Source organism: Anas acuta, chromosome 27 (genome assembly GCF_963932015.1).
Source record: "Anas acuta chromosome 27, bAnaAcu1.1, whole genome shotgun sequence".
Classification (NCBI taxonomy): Eukaryota; Metazoa; Chordata; class Aves; order Anseriformes; family Anatidae; genus Anas; species Anas acuta.
The window spans coordinates 739,557-759,142 of record NC_089005.1 but is presented as its reverse complement, the minus strand read 5'-3'; the positions used below and the strand labels follow the sequence as shown (position 1 = coordinate 759,142).

Sequence of the window (19,586 nt, the reverse complement as noted above, 5' to 3'; positions counted from 1 at the left end):
TCAGGCGGTGATTAATGGCCAACAGGCTCAAAATTGCCTTTATTGCCAGCTTGGTATTGTTACCCGTGACAGTTAATGAGGTTGGACAGACTTTTACGCAGCACTTGCCGTGGGTCCCGGCCTCACCTCCCACTGGGACGGTCCCGTCTCGTCCTGCCCCGTCCTGTACTGGAGGGAGGGGGACAGGTAACGGGGGCTGGGGGTGACAGCGTTGAGCAGAGCGCCTCAGAGACCTTCAAACTCCTCTCAGCCTTTGCGGTAAAACCCACAAAATACTTTTACACGGGCTTCAATTCAGTGGGATGGGAAAGAATGGGGCAGAGATGAAAAAGGCTTCGAGTTCCAGTGAGAAGTGGGTGCAATAAACCGTTTGTTAGTGTAAAAAAGTCCACGCTGCTAAAAACAGAGTCCCAGCACAGACACCCCCGAATGTTCCTGGCCTGAGGTCTAGAAGTAATGATTTTTTTGGCTTTTTTTTTTTCAGGATTATTACAAATAATATTTACCTTTGTGCTAGTTCACATCTTGATGCTGTTAAACACGTGGCCACAGATGGTTTCCCATTCAGGGTAATGATATAGCGCCGATGTTATGAAGCAAAACCTCGCCTGCGAGCCAGAACACCCCACATTTAAAAATCTATTACTTTTCAATATTATATGAATGTATTTTGCTTCAGCTCAGAGCAATTTCCTAGTTTACCCTTATTAAACTGAGAGGGGGCTGAGCAGAGGCTCTTGATTTATGAAACACATACTAGATTCATTAAAACCTTTAAAGATTTAATACATTTTATCAGGGCCTTAAATCTGGGCAAGCATTTTTAAAAAAAATCTAATACAGGGTGTATTTCATCTCTGGCGCCCTTTTGCGCTTATTTAAGAGCTGTAAAATTTGGATTGACAAATATAGCAGATATTTCATTCCCTACTTCTAAACGGCGCTGAATCCTTCTGACAGGTTTGTTATATATAACCCTAGGAGATCTATCAACTGTAAAGATCAAATTATTTTACTTTATTGACATTTTATACGTCTCTCCTATGTTTTTTAAGTCCCCTTCAACAATTATAGATGCGGAAGATTTAATATATCTTCGCGTGCTCTGTCACTTTCCCCGTTATTGCCCCTCGGTCTGGCCTGGTCCAGATGGGGAACAGATTGCTGTGGGAGAGCCGAGCCCCGGCGGGGAGGCCATGGGGGGCTCGTCGGGGGGCACAGACCCTGCTGGGTGGCCTTGGGGCTGGCTGGGGGTTTGGTAATGCCTGGGGGGACAGTGTGGTGCTTCGTGTGTGCGAGCGAGAGGGCAGTTCATGGGAGAACCTCCTCTGAGGGGGTCTCTCTGGACACAAGGCCCAAGTGGGGGCTCGGCAGTGCCATGGGGGGCAGCGTGGTGTTTTGTGCATGCAACCAAGAGGTCAATTCATGGGAGAAGCTCCTCTGAGGGGGTCTTTTGAGACGCAAGGCCCTGGTGGGGGCTCAACAGTGCCCGGGGGGGTCAGCGTGGTGCTTTGTGCATGCAAGCAAGAGGCCAGTTCATGGCAGAACCTCCTCTGAGGGGCCTCAGGACCCTGGTGGGGGCTCAGCAGTGCTCGGGGGGTCAGTGTGGTGCTTCGTACACACGAGGAAGAGCTCAGTTCATGGCAGAACCTCCTGTGAGGGGGTCTCTCTGGACACAAGACCCCGGTGGGGGCTCAGCAGTGCTTAGGGGCTCAGTGTGGTGCTTTGTAAACATGAGGAAGAGCTCAATTCATAGAATAACCTCCTGTGAGGGGCTCTCCCCGTCCTCAACACCCACCCAGGATGCTGCAGGTCCCGCTGTGCCCCCACATCTCCCCCTCCCCACTGAGCGGGGGCTGCGCGGAGACCCCGGCGGGTCTCGAACCCGCGGCCCCGGGATCTCCGGGCCCTGCGGCGCCCCCCGGCGGCTCCCCACGGGCGGCGGCGGGCGCCGGCTGATGACGCGGGGCGGGCGGGCAGCGGCAGCCGCGTCCCGCCGAGGCCGGGCATGGCCCAGCTGGGGGCCGCCGCCGCTCTGTGCCTCGGCTGCTTGGCCGCCGCCTTCCTCTCCGCCATCCACAAGATCGAGGAGGGCCACATCGGCGTCTATTACCGGTGAGGCGGCCGCTGCGGCCTCCGCCGGGCTCTCCTGGGCCGGCTGAGCGAGGCCCGGCCCGGTGCGGGGCTGCCGCTGACGGCCGCGTTTCTCTCCCTGTCCCTTCTCTCCTCAGCGGCGGGGCGCTGCTCACCTCCACCAGCGGGCCCGGCTTCCACCTCATGCTGCCCTTCATCACGTCCTACAAGTCGGTGCAGGTGAGGCTGGGGGGGGGGGGTTCAGGGGGACCGGGGGGGGGGGGTTTGGGGGTGTTTGGGGGTGTTCGGGGGACCGGGCCCAGCCCCGTGTGCTGTGGGAGGCCTGGCTCCAGAGGGGGTTTTCTGAAGTATTTCTCTGTGCAGACCACGCTGCAGACGGATGAGGTGAAAAATGTGCCCTGCGGGACCAGGTGAGTCGCTTAGCTTCTGTCCCTGCGCTTCCCTGATTTTGCTGGGCTCTTTTAGGGCCTTTTCCCTATCCCCTTCCTGACCCCAATGTACTTTAAACACAAATTTGCTTTAAAATGCATGTCCTGCTCCCCAGGAGCTCCATCTCCCACCTCCAGCCCTACCCAATTCCCTGAGCTTCCACGTTTGGCATTAATGCAGGTGCCGCAGGACTTGGTGCTCTAATTCTCAGCGCAGTTACCTTCTGCCACAAGCAGGCTGCACCTTCCACAATCATCTTTTTCGTACCAACTTATGGGCAAGAATTTAATATTAAAATTATATCCTTTTTGTAAGTAAGATACTCCTACTGTGCTTGCCTGAGCTGGAGCACAGCAGGAAAGTGGATTGCTTGGTATTAAATAGGTCAGGGATCGGGGGGTTGTATTTCCATGGAGTTTCCTCTAAAAAGATGATTTTTCGAAGCCTGATTCCACGTTTTGTGATGCAGCTCCTGGAGGCACCAGCAGCCTGCCCCAGGTCCCTGCCGTGGTGTCGCAGCGGTGCTCGCTGGAGGTGCGAGTGCTGCGCTCCCCCGCTAGAGGGGAGTGTGCCCCGCTCACACACCGGCTGCAGGGCACAGCTCGTGGCCTCCAGCAAACTTCCCCCTTTCGTTTTCCTTCTGCTTCCTTCTGCAGCGGAGGAGTGATGATTTATTTTGACCGAATTGAGGTGGTGAATTTCCTGATCCAAAGTGCAGGTGAGCTCTTCCCCTGTGACCCCCGAGAATCCTGCTGATAAACTTCTAATTTGAATAACGAGGTGTGAAAGGGGCAGGGGAGACAGGGTGTCTGCGGGCAGAAGGCTGGAGTCTGACGCACAAAGAGAATGACCAGAGTAGGCTTTTGTGTGTGTGTGTGTTTCTGCAGGACAGAGACTCGCAGATAAATCAGAAAGGGCTGCTGTTAGTAAGGTGTCATTCTGCTTACAAGGCATGTGGCAGAATATTGATTGGGATGCGGTGAAATACCAGCAATAATTAAAACTCCCCTGAATTAAGTGGGTGGTTGTGGTGCAGCCTTCTCTTGTGGTGCTTTCCTCGTTTCAGTCTGGCTCTGTGTTTCTTGCTGCTGTGACTGAGCCAGGAGCCTTCCCCTGCGAGCGCCCAGTCCGTGGCGTCCCTCTGTCCCAGCTCTTAACGCCACTTCCATGTCTCCTTTTGCAGTCTATGACATAGTGAAGAACTACACCGCTGACTACGACAAAGCTCTCATCTTCAACAAGATTCACCATGAGCTGAACCAGTTCTGCAGTGTCCACACACTGCAGGAGGTCTACATCGAGCTGTTCGGTGAGCTGCCTCTGCCTTTCACTCCCGGGTTGCTGGCTCCTTGAGCAATGTCTCTGTGAGCTCTCTGCCTGTTCTGCTGGTACAGAAGTCACTGCCCCTGCTGGTGGGCCTTTTACAATCCAGTCTGGTTAGAATTGTTAACCAGTTACAGCTATTAGCTCCTTATCATCTTCTGGTGCTGAGTGCTTCACTGTATTACAACAACAACAAAAATCCCCCAAACCTGCCAGTGGCAGCAGAGGGTTTTAGGAGAGGGAGCAGTAATTCTGCTGTGTTACGTGTGTTTAGCAAATGTGACTGGTTAATCAGGGGCAGGATTTAATAGTCCAGAAGGAAAAGCCAGTCTTCTGTTCTTTGCTGGTACCAAAAGCCCCGTGGGTTTGATTACTCGTGTGTCATGCACATCGCTGCAGCTCCTGGGCTCTGCGAGTGAGTGCTAGAAACCAGGGCTGCTTGGCGGGGGCCGGCTGACCTTCCCTTCCTCTCTCCAGACCAGTGGGAAATCAGGCAGCTCAAACACTTGGAGCACGGCACAAGAGAGCCTGGAGAAACGTGTTGGTTTCTGAGGAGAAATGGGCCAGTCCCTGCCAGGCCGAGTGCTTGCTTTATGGCCTTTGATAAGAAATCCCTTCCAGCATCTGGCAGCGCAGCGCTGCTGGCCGTGGGTGAAGTGTTGCCGTGACCGGTTTGGACCCAGGGCTGACAGAATTAGTGGCTGGGATTTTTTAGCGCCAAGTGCCTGGAAGAGTACAAGGTGTTTGCAAACCGCTTCTCTGTGTAAGCGAGGCTTTCCAAGAAGCCTGGCTGTCCCCTTTCTGACAGGGCCTCCGCACCAAGTGTGGGACTAGGACTCGGCTCCCCCTCCTCTTCCTTTACGGGGCTGCTAGTGAATGTTCTGGTTCTTTGTCGATGGAGGCTCCAGATGTCGGCAGCTGCTGACGACAACTGCTTGAAACGGACTCAAGACAACCAATTTGCACAGAAGGAACTTGTATAAACCCCTGTGTAACTCTTTCAGTCTGAGCTGGATGTTTTCTGGCTCCAGCGTTATGAAATGGGGCACAGCCCATTTCAGGCAGACTTATGTCATTCTCTGCCCCCACATCTGCAAGCAGGTGCAGGAAACTGATAACAGCTGTTTCCTAAACTCCTGGCTGAACTTCACTGTGAGTGTGAGTTCCAGCTAGCTAAACTGGGACCAAAGCAAATAATCAAGGAGTGCGATGTGATCACTTTCAAGGCTATTACATTTTATTTTCCCTTTGCATTTCTCAGCAGGCCCCAACTGGAAACACTGCTGTCCTTAGAGCTTTTCACTGAAGAAGGGTTTTGTTTTGTGTTTCCTTTTGAAATTTCTTAGCTGTGCTGGAGTTAAATGTTCTGCATCGAGCCAAACAGGCTTTACTGATGAAATTTTTGCAGCCTATTAAAATAACTAATGCAGCCATTTTACATTTCTCCTTTTCCATTTTCTTTGTCTGCTGCTGGCACAGGCACAGTCACTAATCAGTCATGATTTAGCTGGACCACATCTGCTTCAGGATCCAGTTGGGAAGGTATCAGTAGGGAAGTGGGTTAGAACAGAGATTCTTTACCATAAAAATGCTACTTTTGGCTCAAAAAGAGTCCAAGTTGCAGGTTATTGGAAACTGGAAAGGTCTTCATTTTATGCTGGCCATGTTCTTGTAGTCTCTCCCAAGTCCTTTCCACTGGTCAGTGCTGCTTGACGTGCCGAGATGTGAACCTGCCCTGAGGTCAGGGATGGTCTTTCTCAGCCCAGCACTTCTATACCAAGCTTACATTCCCACTTACTTTCCAGGAATAAGAAATCTGAGCTGTTCCAGTACTAATTTTGTACCTGTTGGCAGCAAGCTGCCTTTGTGGGGCTTTTAGTCACTTTTTTTTTTTTCCTTCCCTCCAATCAGATCAGATTGATGAAAACCTTAAACTGGCATTGCAGCAAGACCTAACTACCATGGCCCCCGGATTAATTATACAGGTAATTGGGGTTCTGCTTGGAGATGTGCCCCTTGGAGATGTCCATGAGGGTTAAGGGATAACAGGAAATAAGCTGTAACTTTGAGAAATCTGCTTTAAAATACAGCTATAAAGTTCCTTTTGAAAAGGTCTTTTCCAATCTTAATGATTCTATGGTCCAGTTTGTTTAATGTGGGGAATGAGGGCAGTGTCATTTCTGTCCCCTTATGGCTTTGCTGCGCTGGGTTTCTCTCGGTGTTTCCCTGGTTACTCGTTCACACAGGCTGTAACCTGCTGTCATGTCAGGAGATCAGTGGGTCCGGTGTTTGCTCTCTGTAGTTTGGAGCTGGCCACAATCTCTGCAGCGTGTAAAAGCTCTGTCTGGCAGAGCATGTCATAAGCGTTAGCTCCCCCACCCTCTGCAGCCTCAGGGCCATTTGCCTTTTGATTGTTGGCTGCTTGCCGATGTTTTCCTCTGTCTCTCTTTCCAGGCAGTTCGAGTTACAAAGCCAAACATCCCTGAAACAATCCGGAGGAATTATGAGCTCATGTAAGTGCCTGAGACTTGCACCTTTGTTACCAAAAGGAGTCGCTCATCCAGATTAATGTGTTTTCACAGCGGGCACTGATCAGAGTGCCCTCTGCCAGGCCTGTGCTCAGCCTCGTGCTGCCTTGCTGCCCTTCAGAAAGGGGCTGGCGAGGCTGCAGCAGATGTGGCTGTCACTGTAAATGGCTGGCAGGTCACTGCTGAGTTAGGGTGTTGCTCCATTTTGAACACTCGAGTGTAGGAATTATTTTCCCGGGGCCTCCTTCCCCTTGACACTGGCCCTATTTTACAAACACTTCCCCGAGCATGCGAGTGAGTGGCAGGTGGATGGATTCCACCACTAATCCTGCTGTTTGACTAGGATGGAGAAACTGTTGATTCAACAGGCTGAGGACCTGCAAAGCTTTGAAATAACTTTCTTTAATAGCACTTGACATACTGATCCCTTTTCAATGCTGTGAGCCAGCTGCTTTTTCTTGCACTTGATCATTCAGAAATGCTTATGTTCTCTGAGCACTCTGCCAACAGAGTCTACATAGGCCAGAGTAAGATCCCTCTCATCCATTCTGCTTGACCTTTTGGTATCATGGTAAGTCATGTGCAGTAAGGTCATGATAGGATCTCAGATCAGCCTGTTTTTATCTGTTACCATAAATCCGGCTGAGAAGGACTTGTTCTTGACTCTAATCTCTCTTCCCCGACTGGGAGCAGGAACAGATAATTTAATTTTTTTTGCATATGTGTACACACGCTTTTAAAACTTCTCAGTGAGTGCTCAAAGCAGTGAGATAGAAAAGGCTATAGCAAGTAAAACGCACAGACCCATCTCACTGAATGAAGGGTGATTTCAAAGCCGTGTACATCTGTCTTGTGGGAAATTTATAACAAGCTGTGAGGGCAAGTTACAGGATTTTAATTTCTCACTTTGTTTTAATAATGTCCTTGTCAATAGTAACCCATTGAACTTGCACGTGTGTATAGTCAAGATGTTGTTCTGTGACGTGCCTCTGCTGGAAGGCATTGTGGCAGTCTGCAGAGAGTAGCAGGGAACGTTTCACACCATCCTGACTGAAAAATCCTCCTGCTATCAAGGGGAGGAAAAGGTGCTTTAGTTTAGAAATGCAGCTCTGCAGGTAGATGCACTCACTTTCATTGCTGTCTGCCCTAACCACACACTTCAAGGAGGATTAAGCCAACGGCTCACCCTGAAGGTGAGGTAGGCCAGGCCACCTGAGATGCTCGTGTTTTGTAACTGACTGTTTCTGGCTTCCTAGGGAGAGCGAGAAGACAAAGCTCCTGATTGCAGCACAGAAGCAGAAGGTGGTAGAGAAGGAAGCAGAGACAGAAAGGAAGAAGGCCCTCATCGGTCTGTACAGCTTTCCCTGAAGGCAGTAGCTTATAGGGGTGGGATAGGCAGAAAATAGAATCCAAACTGGGAGGGGAAGGCATGCACCTGGTTTGCTGTTGGGTGATTTCTCTGCTGCAGCTTTTTGCTGCTGATCTGATGTTGTTCCAGGGAAACTCAGACGGGTTCCAGCTTTATCCACAAACAGGCAGACACCTTCTGAGGGCTGAAAATTCTCCCCACAATTTACTGCTACCAGAAGAGGGTGGGAAGGGTTTCCATGGGTAAAGTTGGTTCTAGCAATAGGAAGACTGTGTGATAACAATGTGGACATGTTCTCTTTCATTTTCAGAGGCAGAAAAAATTGCACAAGTTGCTGAAATAACTTACGGACAGAAAGTGATGGAAAAAGAAACAGAGAAACGAATTTCAGAGATTGAAGGTGAGTGATAACTTCCAGTAAGTAAATGTTCTGTAGTGACTGACCTAAAGATCCTAAAGAAAAGAGGGAGGGGGAGCTTGCATGCCAGTTCAACTCCATGCCAGTAGAGGATTTGGGTCTCCCTCATTCTTTCCAGTGTCCCTGACAGACTGCTCTGATTGTTAGCCAGAGGAGTGGAAGTCTTCAGGAAAATCCATCCAGTTTTTAAGTGTAGCTGCTCACGCAACTCCCTGCTAGTATAGGTAAACAAATGGCTCGTCCAGCTGTGCTGCTCTCAGATCCAGTCTGGCATGTATTACAAATATATTTGTATATTATATGTGTATATTTATACTATATTGTCTCCCTGTTACAGAAGAAGCGTAAAGAGAGAACCTTGAATCAGACAGATTAAGCTCAGCTTTAACTTGATGGCCTTATACCACATCAGTGTCATCTGACATGCAAAGAAAAAAACCAGGAATGTGATACAGAAAGGGGAAGTGTTTCTTTCCTTGCATGTCTTTGCTAGCAGTGAGGGAAGTTCATTATCCCCCAGGATCAGACCCTTGACGCAATTTTTGATATTGCAGCAAGACAGCTCTCCAACATCTGTCCAAGGGGCAGAGCCTGTAAAGGTTAAAATCGCCTGCCTCTGTGTGCCAGAATCTTAACCTCGGTATCCCAGACAGAATCCCATCTGGGGAATTGCGTTCGCATCAACAAACTTCATCTGTAGAGCAGTCTGCTGTACTGTTCTTGGAGTCCTGTGCAAATGTCGTGGGTAAATACCACTTCTGCAGTGGAACAGTTGTTTCGTTTGCAGCACGAGAGTTAGTGGCTGGCTAGAGAAGAAAGAATATTCTCAGCCTGTGTGACGGGGTGGTAATAAAAACCTTATGTTTATGAAATGCTTTGAGGCCTTCAGTTGCAGATACAATTTACTTATTTAATATTATCATCCTGTAGCATTTTAGATGTAAAGGGAGATCCCATCTCTGGGTTTCCCATTCTGTTCCCTCTTGCCCTTGTTGTATCCCTTATGGTTTAGATGTGGTACTGGCTGCTTTAAAATTTTTCCAGCTGCAAATGGTGCTAACGTGACTGGAAATAAAAATCTGAATGCGGGAGCGTGTTTTCTTCCAGATGCTGCATTTCTTGCAAGAGAGAAGGCACGAGCTGATGCTGAATGCTACACTGCTATGAAAGTTGCCGAGGCCAACAAGGTATTGTTGTTCCCTTATTCTGTGCCTTGAAGCAGGGCTCCTTACGTTAGGCTATACAGAAGAGCTCAGCAAAAAAGCAGTCTGTCTTTGTTTGCTCGTGGTGTCTTGTCCTTTAAGCCAAAGACACAGAAGTTATCTTTGAAACTGAAACAATAATTAGATCCTTATTTGCACGTTCTTCTCTCGACAGATACATTTGTGTCAGGATATATGAAATACCTGGTTATGTGTGGAGACATCTGCCAGGTGCTGTAGATAGAATATTGGTTTCAGCGTTGCCCTTTCATCCTTTTGTAGTCAGAAGTGTTGATTCATTTCAATCTGCGAGCTGGCAGGTAGTCAAGGCAGGGAGATCTCCCAAGTGACAGACAGGCTTAGAGCAAACAAGCGTTCAGGTAAACAACAAATGGAGCTGTTCTTATACACCAAACTAATTAGCCTGGCAAAGTCTTGCTCCTGCAAAAATAAAGTCAAAACAAAACAGTGGAAACAACAAAAAAATATATGGATACAATTGCCAGGCTTGTTACTGCCTCCAGCAAGTTCCCAGGACGTCCCAGCAGGAAGACTTTGTTTTGTAAGGGTCAGTAAGAATGGCGGGAGGCCTGAGATGTTTGTGCACAAGTTCTGTCCCAGTTACTCCATTCTCTGCTGTAGTGTCGTTATCCTGAAGGAATGATTGCTGCTTTCTGAAACAAACTCTTCAATCTACTCTGTGAAAAATGCCAGTTGTGTTTTTCTTTCTAGTAGCTCACATTGCAAGAGCTTTCAGTGAGTTATGAGCTCTAGAGCTTCTCCATCTCTGTGGATGGAACTTTTCCCCAGCTGCTCCCATCGCTTTCTCATTTTGCCATTTAGTCACTGAAATTTGGAGCTTTGTTTAGACACGCTGAAGGAGAGCTGCCCTCTGGGTACTGCGGCTCTTCAGCTGCAGGGAGGATGAGCGTGCCCACGAGTGTTGTGGAAAAGTGGACGCCTTGTATGCTCGCATGAGAAATTTGCTTTGGAATGAATCTGAGCTGTTGGTGATCTGTTTTGTTTTTGTGCAGATGAAGTTAACTCCTGAGTACTTGCAGCTGATGAAATACAAGGCCATTGCAGCAAACAGCAAGATATATTTTGGCAAAGACATCCCCAACATGTTCATGGACTATGCAGGTAGCCAGACTAAATTTGCAGAGGGACTGGCAGAAGGAATCCACGAAGAGGATGGGGCAGGAGCCAGTGAGGACACAAAATTGCTTCATAACATCAACTGAAAAGAAACATTTATATTTGTTTTATATCAAAAGAAACATGAACTGGGAAGTTCCTTTTTGTTTTCCCCCTTTCCTGTACTGAAAGACTTAAGATAAGACTTAATCCTCTCAATCTTTTGTATGACAATTGGACACAATGACTTTGGTATTTATGGGGTATTTTTTTTCTGGTAACTTCTAAGCACTCTGCTCCAGATATGTCTGCTAGATGCACCTCTCCTCGCCGATGGGCTCATAAACCCAGTTACTCTGGCGAGGCTAGCTAGGCTATTTGTTCTGCAGCCAGCTTAGATAGGTACTTGATTTTGGATTGAGGTGGTTTGTAGCAGTTGAAAGTAAGTAAGTTTTGAGATTTTGGTGGGAGGGGGATTGCTGCTATGACCTTTTTTGTTTCTAGTTGGAAATTTCCAGTACTTAATTTCAAACCCCTTTAAAAAAAAAAAACACAAAAGGTGCTAGACTTTTGTACACTACCCGTGTCTTCTTGAAGGCCCGGACGTTGGCCAGATGGTGGGTCACTGCCTGTGCTCTGTGGCGCTGGGACTAACGGTTTATTTGTACGCTCCAGGCCCATCCTGAGTGCAAGGTGTAGCAAATACATGAAACCACCTTTTACTGAGGTCTAAGCCACCGTGTTTTACCTCAGTAGGGCAGCTAAGACCACGTGCACAGTGAGCTGTAATAGCTGTAGTCAAGTGCTGCAGGTTACCTAATTACCTTGGAGGGGGATCTAAACCTTAGACCATGCATCACGCAGGTAGTGGCCCACACTACTCATTTTCTGCATCATAACACTGGTTTGTTTTCCATTTGTCATATTTGGGTTGGGCAAAGGGGAGTCAGAATTTTCTTGCCAGCAGTTTATCTGCTAGATACGCTGGCAGGGGCAGTGGCCTGCCAGTGGCTAATTGGACTTAGCTCCTGGTGAAACCAGACTGCAAGCGTGCTGTTTGTCACAGTCATCATAGTTAGAAAAACTAGAGAGAAAAAGAATTTTTGTCTCAGGGACCCTGACTTTGCAAAAAGCCTTGCTAGTGAGTATCTGCTTGGATGACCAGGCCCACGGTCATACAGCACATCATCTGCTGGTCTGCAAGACCGACTGGATTTCAGTGTTTGTAGTTCCATTTTAGAGATAATGTTGAGGTAAACAGAAATGAACGGAACAGTTTTACTGGTTTTGTTTGTTTGCTTTGTTGGTTCTTCTTTTTTTTCTTTTCATTTTTTAGAATAGATCTCGAGAGGAAGATTTGCTAGTGGCAAAGGACACAAAGCATCATCCTGAGATAAACTACAGGGCAAAGATGACAACCTCTTGTTGCTGGACTGTTCAAAGAGGAATTTTCCTTCTTTGCTCAGAACAATGCTATGTAGTGTACCTTTCACTTCAGAAAACTGGTTAGTTTTCACATACCAGATGCAAAGAGGCTTTTAGTTTACACAGATACAAAAATGGAGGGGGTGTTAAAGACAAAAGTTCAGGAGAATTTTTTTTCATCCTCTCCCGCAAATCCATCTGCCACTTGGCAGGAGAGCCTGTTTTTATTAATTGCTGTTATAATTTGCAGCCAATATACCCATATAAGATGATGAAAGAGAAAGCACTAAGTTGGTCAGGGACCAACCTATTGAATTTATGATCTTCTGCCCTAAATGCTTGCTACCTATTTCTCTTGGTTTCACTCTTCAGTGTTCTAAATATGCATTAGTCTTTTTAATAAGGCAGTCACACTAAGATAGAAATGAGATGAATTTCTGTTGCTCGTTCCAGTATTTTCACTTCAGCTTTATTTTCCCTGTCAGGAAAATGACAGTTGATACTTGAAAATGCAAAATAAAAGATACCATCGATTTCTGCTGGAGAAAAGGTCCATCTCGTATGTCATCTTTGTATTTGCTGGAAAAGCCGAGCTAAGAAAAGTTCCATCTCCAGACTGATACACTAGAAAACAGTGGTCCAAAATTGCATCAATAGGTAGGCTGAAATACTACTCACTTCTGTAAATTGGCCTCTGCAGGAAGATGATGAACAGGGAATAGCAGAAATATAGGAATGAGGTGATGGTACCTAAATCTTTGAGTACCTAAACCTTTGTTTTGGATCGTTCTACATTCACAGAAAGGATTTCCATTAGTAACTAAAAAAACTGCTTTTTATGCAAGTGTTTTCACTAATGAAAAGACCCAAATAAACCAAAGTGGTATTATAAAATACGGTTTTGTATGACTTTACAGTAAAACAATAGTTTGGAATAAATAGGTCCTAAGGATTCTTTTTTAATTGAAAACATGACTGCTAAAGTATTTCTCAGAGGAGGGGGGAGAATAGAAAAAGGAGTAGCCAGTATTATTAATTTCAAACCTGCATTTTTAAACCATTATGGAACCGTCATGATTCTGCATCACTGAAAACCGAGTAATTTAGTTAAACTGTAATAAGAGTGGAAAACGCAAAAACAAGTTGAAATAATAGCAGCCTTTACAAGCCAAAATTGATTGTTATTTTTTGTTCAGATTCTTCATTATATGTATAATTTCCTCAATTTTCCAGAGTAGTCACTACATGTAAATCTTTATTTGATCTCACTCTTTAACTGTCATTCTGTCGTAATCTCCATGATCTTGCAATCTTGAAACGAAGATCTGAATTTTAAAACCACTGTTTAACGAAGGAAATAGAGGTTTGTGGCATTGCTGATAGCTGGGAATTGCTGGCGGGAGCATGGTAATGCTTTACCAGCATGGTTGTTGATCTTACATATTGAATTAAAAGCCTTTTTATTTTGATACTTGCTATGATAATAAAATGGCCTTCAATTTTAATTTGTCTGGTTTTATGGACGACCTTTAACACAGCGCTTGGATATATTTGCAGGGGAGGATTTACCAGGGGTAAAAGATTTACCGGGGTATATCTCCAGCAGGGGATCAGCAGTATGAGGGGCCGACGAGTGCCTGGGCTGCTGCTCTGTGAGAATTCTCCCTCCCCAGGGAGCAGGAAAGCAGAGCTGTGGCAGAAAACGGGCAGAGGTGATGGGCTCAGCAGCCAGCTGAGGAACGCTGCAAGCGTTTCGACCCCGCTTAGCTAAACCGGGTAGTGAAAAACACAGGAACGAGGCTCCGGTGGCAAACGTCTAGGATTTGGTAAAGTTTGCAGAAAATCATTGTCATGTTTTACCAGACAAAGGGCAGGAACCTTCTGGGTATTTGGGAACAGCTGTGTAAATACTGTCACCGCTCAGAACATGGGGAGGGAGGGCGAGTTCTGCGCATTAAGGCAAATATTTTAGTTAATGGGCTCCAGCTGGCAGTTTCCCATTCTTTCCATTTGACTTGCTGCGATAAAGCCTGGCATTGTCTGCAGCCCCACAGCCCTGGGGCCTGCAGTTCCCCATGGCTTAGCTCGGACTGTGTGGCTACCACGGGTGGCTGCCGCGTCCCGTGGCTGCGCTCCAAGCATCTCCCACCGCACATCCCTGCCTTCACAGTCGCTTGCTCAAATAGGGCGTGCAGAGCAAGCGGTGCAGCCCGCGCTGGTTTTATGGTTTATTTGTTTGTTTAGGGTTGGAAGTTGCACCCTGGAGGAACTTCTCTGTGCGGGTGGCAAGAATCCCATTTCTTCGGGGGTGGATCTTGGGGTGGTTTCGTGGCGTTTTGCTTTTCACTGTGCAAGCCACGCAGCTCGCAGTCACTTCTGCATCATCGGGGGCTACCTGCCCTCCGAGCAGCCAGAGCTGCTGCCCACCAGATTTTATTTCTCCTCCTGAAGGCCGTGGGTTGCTGCAGGGGCCTTGCCCTGAGCCTGGCAGCAGCGCCTGCTCGACGCCTTCTCTTTCAATGAAGCTGCAACTGGTGGAAACCCGATGCAGCTCCTCTGCAGGAGGAGGATGTTGGGGTGCAGGATGGATGCTGACAGCTCCTCGCCGCCCATCACAGCCCGGCAGTGACCTCGGACCTGGCGCAGCGCTCACAAATTTGGGCAACCACCCAGGTAAGGCCTGAGGGAAGGGAAGGGAGCACACTGCAGGCAACCAGAGCAGGGCCACTGGACCCAGACTTTCCCCTCAGCACCCCCGAGCTGTCCCCGGGCCTTTGGGTGCCTTTGGGGCGCCCTCGGGTGCTTTTGGGGCGCCCCCGGCTGCTTTTGCCCGCCTTTGGGGTGCCCTTTGCACCAGCCGCCATGACGCCCTGACCTTCCCAACATGGCGGCGCCGCCGGGACGCCCGCCCCCCGCTGCCATTGGCCAGGATCCGCGACGCTGCGCTGTGATTGGCTGAGCGCGGGGGGCGGGAAGAGGAGGTGTGGCGGAAGGCGGCGGAAGGCGGCCGGGGATGTGGAGAGCGGGCATGGCCGCCGGGGAAGGGCTGGGCCCGGCGCTGCGCGCCGTCACCGAGCGGGTACAGCAGGCGGCGGCACGGAGACCGCAGGTGAGAGGCCGAGGTTTTGGGGGAGAAGCGCCCCCAAAACGGGGTAGGCCCGCCCGTCATGGCGGCGAGGCCTCCGTCGCCATGGAGACGGGCCCGCAGCGCCGGGGCAGGCCCCGGTTGCCATGGAGACGGGGCCTGGTCCTCCACGGGACCCCCCCTGGGCCTAACGGGACCCCCCCGGGCCTAACGGGAGCCCCCCGGGCCTAACGGGCCCCCCCCTGTCCCTCCGTCGTGTCCCCAGGCCCTGGCGGCCTGTCAGTGGGGCTGGGGGCCTGGGGGACAATGTGGGGGGCTTGGGACCCCCCCGCCCCTCACCTCCTTGCTCCCCCAGGGCCTCCCGGACGTGCAGCCGCGGCTGGTGGCCGTCAGCAAGACGAAGCCTGCCGAGATGGTGATGGACGCCTACAGCCACGGGCAGCGCAGCTTCGGGGAGAACTACGTGAGTGTGCCGGCCTTCGCTGGGGTCCCAGCACTGTGCTTATTGGGGTGCACGCGGCCCCAGGAGCCCCGCTTCCAGTGAGGTTGCTCCTACGGCGTGATCTTGGCTGGTGTGGTCTTAACAAGAGGTTGTTTCGGGTTCTTCTAGGTTCAAGAGTTGCTGGAAAAGGCATCGGACTCCAGAGTAAGTTGATAGTTTCTTACGTGTTCTCTCTCCTTGCATAGTTGTGTCCCAAGAGCTGTTCAAAGTCCTGGCTTTTCTTAGGGAGTTTGTTATGGAGGCGGTTTGATCCTGCTGCTGAAAAGCACCTTGCCTGGCAAGGGAAGCAAAACCTGTGTCTGGTAAACAAAAGAAGAAGAGTGGATGTCTGATGTTTTGTTTGTGGGCAAACAGGGACCTCAGTGCTGCATAGGGGAAGGGGGAATTGTCACTCAAACCTAACTGCTCTTCTCTGCTTCCAGATTTTGTCTTCTTGCCCGGAGATTAAGTGGCACTTCATTGGCCATCTGCAGAAAAATAATGTCAACAAGTTGATCGGTAAGCTCTGGTTATCTCTGTTTGACCCCAGGGGCAGTATTCTTCCGATGTTCAAATAATAACCACCTTTCTCACCCATTAGTACTAATGATTGCAAGCTAGCAAGAAACGCCAATTAGCAAATGAAACAATGTGATACTGCCCCATTTTTCAGTCCTGATTCAGTCTGTTTGCTGTCTCCTGCCATAGTCTGCTGCTAGCTGTGCACAACTGCAAATACCTCTGTGTGTCACACAGGCAGCCCAAAGCCTCTGTTTTTTTTCTCTGTAGCTGTCCCGAACCTGTTCATGTTGGAAACGGTGGATTCTGTGAAGCTGGCAGACAGAGTCAACAGCTCGTGGCAGAAGAAGGGCTCACCTCAGAGGCTGAAAGTCATGGTGCAAGTTAACACTAGTGGAGAGGACAGTAAGTGGCAGACGCTTTCTCTGATGATATGTGTGTTTGTCTCACTGACTTGATAAGAGAAACTTGAGTGAGATTTGTTGGTTTGTGCTCCTAAGGAGTTTCTCTATGCTAAAATGAAACTTCACCATCAGTTAGCTTCTGCCTGGCTGTGGGGAGGGGAATTTTCTGGCAGAGCTTGGCACAAATCACCCCGCTTTTTGCCAGGTAAGCATGGCCTCCCTCCCAGAGACACCACAGCGGCCGTGGAGCACGTCATCAACAAGTGTCCGAGCCTGGAATTCGTGGGGCTGATGACAATTGGCAGCGTCGGGCATGACCTTAGCAAGGGGCCAAATCCTGACTTCCAGGTAAGATTTCCTAGAAAAAGTCAGCTGTTTTGTGGCTTCCCGTTTCAGTCAGGATACGAATCTGGTTGGAGATGTCTGGTAGAAAAGCACACCTGGCTCAGAGCTGTACAGACCTGTGCAGGGTCAGTGTTAAAGGTGATGGGCTCCTTTCTGCAGAGGCCAGGGGTGCATTTATTTTTGGTCTCGTCTCTTCTGTGAAGCTGTAGGCAGGATATTGGCAGGGGCGCCTCATGTGGCAATTTTTATCCTAAATCCTCTGCTTTCAGGTGAGGTTTCTGCCAGCCCTTTTTGCACACTGTACGGGGCTGCACCAGGCAGAGGAACTGGGTCTCTGTTCCTTGTCTGTTGTGCTGGTGTGATAATTGGTTGTCTTCAAAGGATGTAGGTGCATGTATTGTCAGTAGTGCAGCCTGTAATGGGAACTCTCCAGTGCCCTATAGTGCTGCAGAGCACAAATCAGCAAGAAATGTGGGAACTTTGCCTTCTGTGTGAAGGAGACCACAAAGAAAGACAGAAATTGTTATCCGTGAAACCTTGGAGCTGAGCTGGTGTGGCTGGCACCAAATGTGTCACCTTCTCGTTCTTCCTTTCTCCTAGGTGCTGCTGTCTCTGCGGCAGGAAGTGTGTGAGAAGCTGAATCTCCCCATCGAGAAGGTGGAGCTGAGCATGGGCATGTCCACAGACTTCCAGCACGCAGTAAGTCCCGCGCTCTGAGCTCCTCCCGGGAGCCACGTTACCCTCAGCAGCATCCAGCTGTAACAGGATGGAGATCCTGGTGGTGCTGTTCCACCAAGAACAGCTCCCCTGGTCCCAGGATACCTTTCTGGGGATCAGAGTAGTCCCTGGCTGTAGCTGCAGATGGTGATACACGGGGAGCTGTCCTGCTGTGAGGTGGGGGGAGTGGAGACTGGTTACAGACTGCACTGGCGGGTGGGTGCAGCCTGCTCTGAACTCCTCCTTTCTGTCTCTCCCAGATCGAGGTTGGATCCACAAACGTCAGGATTGGAAGCACTATTTTTGGAGAGCGAGATTATTCCAACAAAGCAGATGGTGGCAAGGCCCCAGGTGAAACTAAAGGAAAAACAGAGGCCTCAGCAGCGCAGGGCCACTAGGTGGGAAAGTGGCCTCCACAGAGGACAGACGATCAGAGACCTCACACTATGCATTCTCACCTCCCTCCTCGTCGGCACCTGATCGTGACGGTGAGAGGGAATTCCTCATAGCAGAGCAGAGGCCAGAAATGCCTCGTAATTTATTGTGATTATAGCATACCCTTAGAAACTGGACATTTTTATTACCAACAAATGATAAGAAAATTAAAGGTTGAAAGTGACTGGAGTATCCTGGCTACTTCGGGCTCGTTTTGGATAACCAGGTTGAAGAAACTAAATATTTGTCAGGATGGAGATGCCAATGAGCAAGGTGTATCCGCAGCAGTGTCAGTGATTTTGTTGTTGCTGAGGACTAAACCCTCCGTTAAGCAAATCGCAATATCACGAGAGACCTGTAAATGTTTCCTCTCCCCCAGTAAGAGTTTTGCACGTGGTTGCCATTGAGCAATGCTCACAGAGGAGCTACGTGACAGGGACATGCTGGAACACTTAGTGGCACCGAGTGGTGCTGGAGAGATGGCATCCAGTTAAACAGCAGGCGAGCAACGAGCACATCTGGATGGAGGAAGAATGCAGCCGCCAGCATGAAGGAGTTCATGGCCTCGTGTTTTGGATGCAGATTGTGAGTGGGGGACTGTCTTCTCGTCTGACATTCGTCTGTGTTCTTTCAGGCTGACGCTGCTAACACTTCCCATCAGCTACATGTCTGCTCAGACCTTCTGGGATGCTTTCAGCCTTCCCCTTCCCCTCGTGAGGTGTGGCTGGGAGTTATTTTTGTCCTGCGCAGTAGTTCTCGACGCCGTGTGTTCTGTTTGGTCAAAGAGGGGCTTTTCTACCAGCTCCTCAGTCTACCTTTGGCTTGCTGTTGCCTCCCAAGGCAAGTCACGCAACCATTTGGTGCCTCCACCACCCCGTCTGCATCTGTGTGAGGACAGCAGCAGCCGGCTCATCTCAGAGGGCAGCAGCGAGGTTGCTAGAGGTCGTTTGGGGAAGGTACTTCAAGAAAGTAAAGTATCCCGCTGGGTTCTGGGTTCCTGAAATAAATCCTCTCACCACTGACAGTTTCTAGACCACATCTTACTGTGTGAAGTGCTGGCCTGGCTTCTCCTGGAGGAGGGGACAGGGCTCTCCTCGTAGTAACTGCTCCTTCGAGGTGTGAGTAGAAGCTCCTGCGTCCCGTCACGTGCTGTTTGGCCATCGGTAGCTGCAGCAAGTCTCTAACCCATGTTACAACCACATTTTTTGGGCTTTTGTGCACTGCCAAGAGGAGGAGACTTTGGCTGCCAGCAGAAACATCCTTCCTGGGCTTTCCTGCGTGTGTGTGTGTGTGGTTAAAGCTAGCTGTTGGTTTTATTTTCTGACTATAAACGCTGAATGTAAATGAACAGAGGAAAGCTCCAACCTGTCACGGCCACGTGGCTGCCAGCCGCACGCGGCCCGAGCTGCCCTCCTTGGAACTGCACCGTGTGTTGTTTCCTAGCTTGTTAATAAAAAGTGGTGAGATTGAATGCCATCTGTGCCAGCTATAAAGCTATTAAAGATGTTATTTTTATGTTCTGGCGTGGTGAATAAATGCCCCGAGGGTTGCCGAAGCCTTGCCATAACCTGGAGTCGCTGTCTGGTGAGACTCGGTTGTCTCTGGAGGGAGTGGAGTGAAAGAGGGCTGCAAAGAGAGGGGAAGGCTGATCAGGAGGGGAAAAAAATGCTGTTCT

General features: G+C 49.4%; 2 protein-coding genes across 2 annotated transcripts; both read left to right on the top strand.

Moving 5' to 3' along the window:
- Positions 1 to 1,950: 1,950 nt before the first annotated feature.
- ERLIN2 (ER lipid raft associated 2) lies at positions 1,951 to 13,430 on the top strand. Its single transcript, XM_068662555.1, has 11 exons — positions 1,951 to 2,115; positions 2,232 to 2,313; positions 2,458 to 2,504; positions 3,180 to 3,241; positions 3,707 to 3,832; positions 5,758 to 5,831; positions 6,301 to 6,359; positions 7,631 to 7,722; positions 8,054 to 8,143; positions 9,269 to 9,348; positions 10,398 to 13,430. The coding sequence occupies exons 1-11, from the start codon at positions 2,009 to 2,011 to the stop codon at positions 10,605 to 10,607; spliced, it is 1,029 nt and encodes a 342-aa protein (XP_068518656.1). The 5' UTR covers positions 1,951 to 2,008; the 3' UTR covers positions 10,608 to 13,430.
- A 1,445-nt stretch (positions 13,431 to 14,875) lies between these two features.
- On the top strand, positions 14,876 to 19,426 carry PLPBP (pyridoxal phosphate binding protein). The gene is made up of 8 exons (XM_068662558.1): positions 14,876 to 15,034; positions 15,366 to 15,473; positions 15,621 to 15,656; positions 15,935 to 16,010; positions 16,281 to 16,415; positions 16,620 to 16,762; positions 17,360 to 17,458; positions 17,737 to 19,426. The coding sequence occupies exons 1-8, from the start codon at positions 14,939 to 14,941 to the stop codon at positions 17,872 to 17,874; spliced, it is 831 nt and encodes a 276-aa protein (XP_068518659.1). The 5' UTR covers positions 14,876 to 14,938; the 3' UTR covers positions 17,875 to 19,426.
- Positions 19,427 to 19,586: the final 160 nt, after the last annotated feature.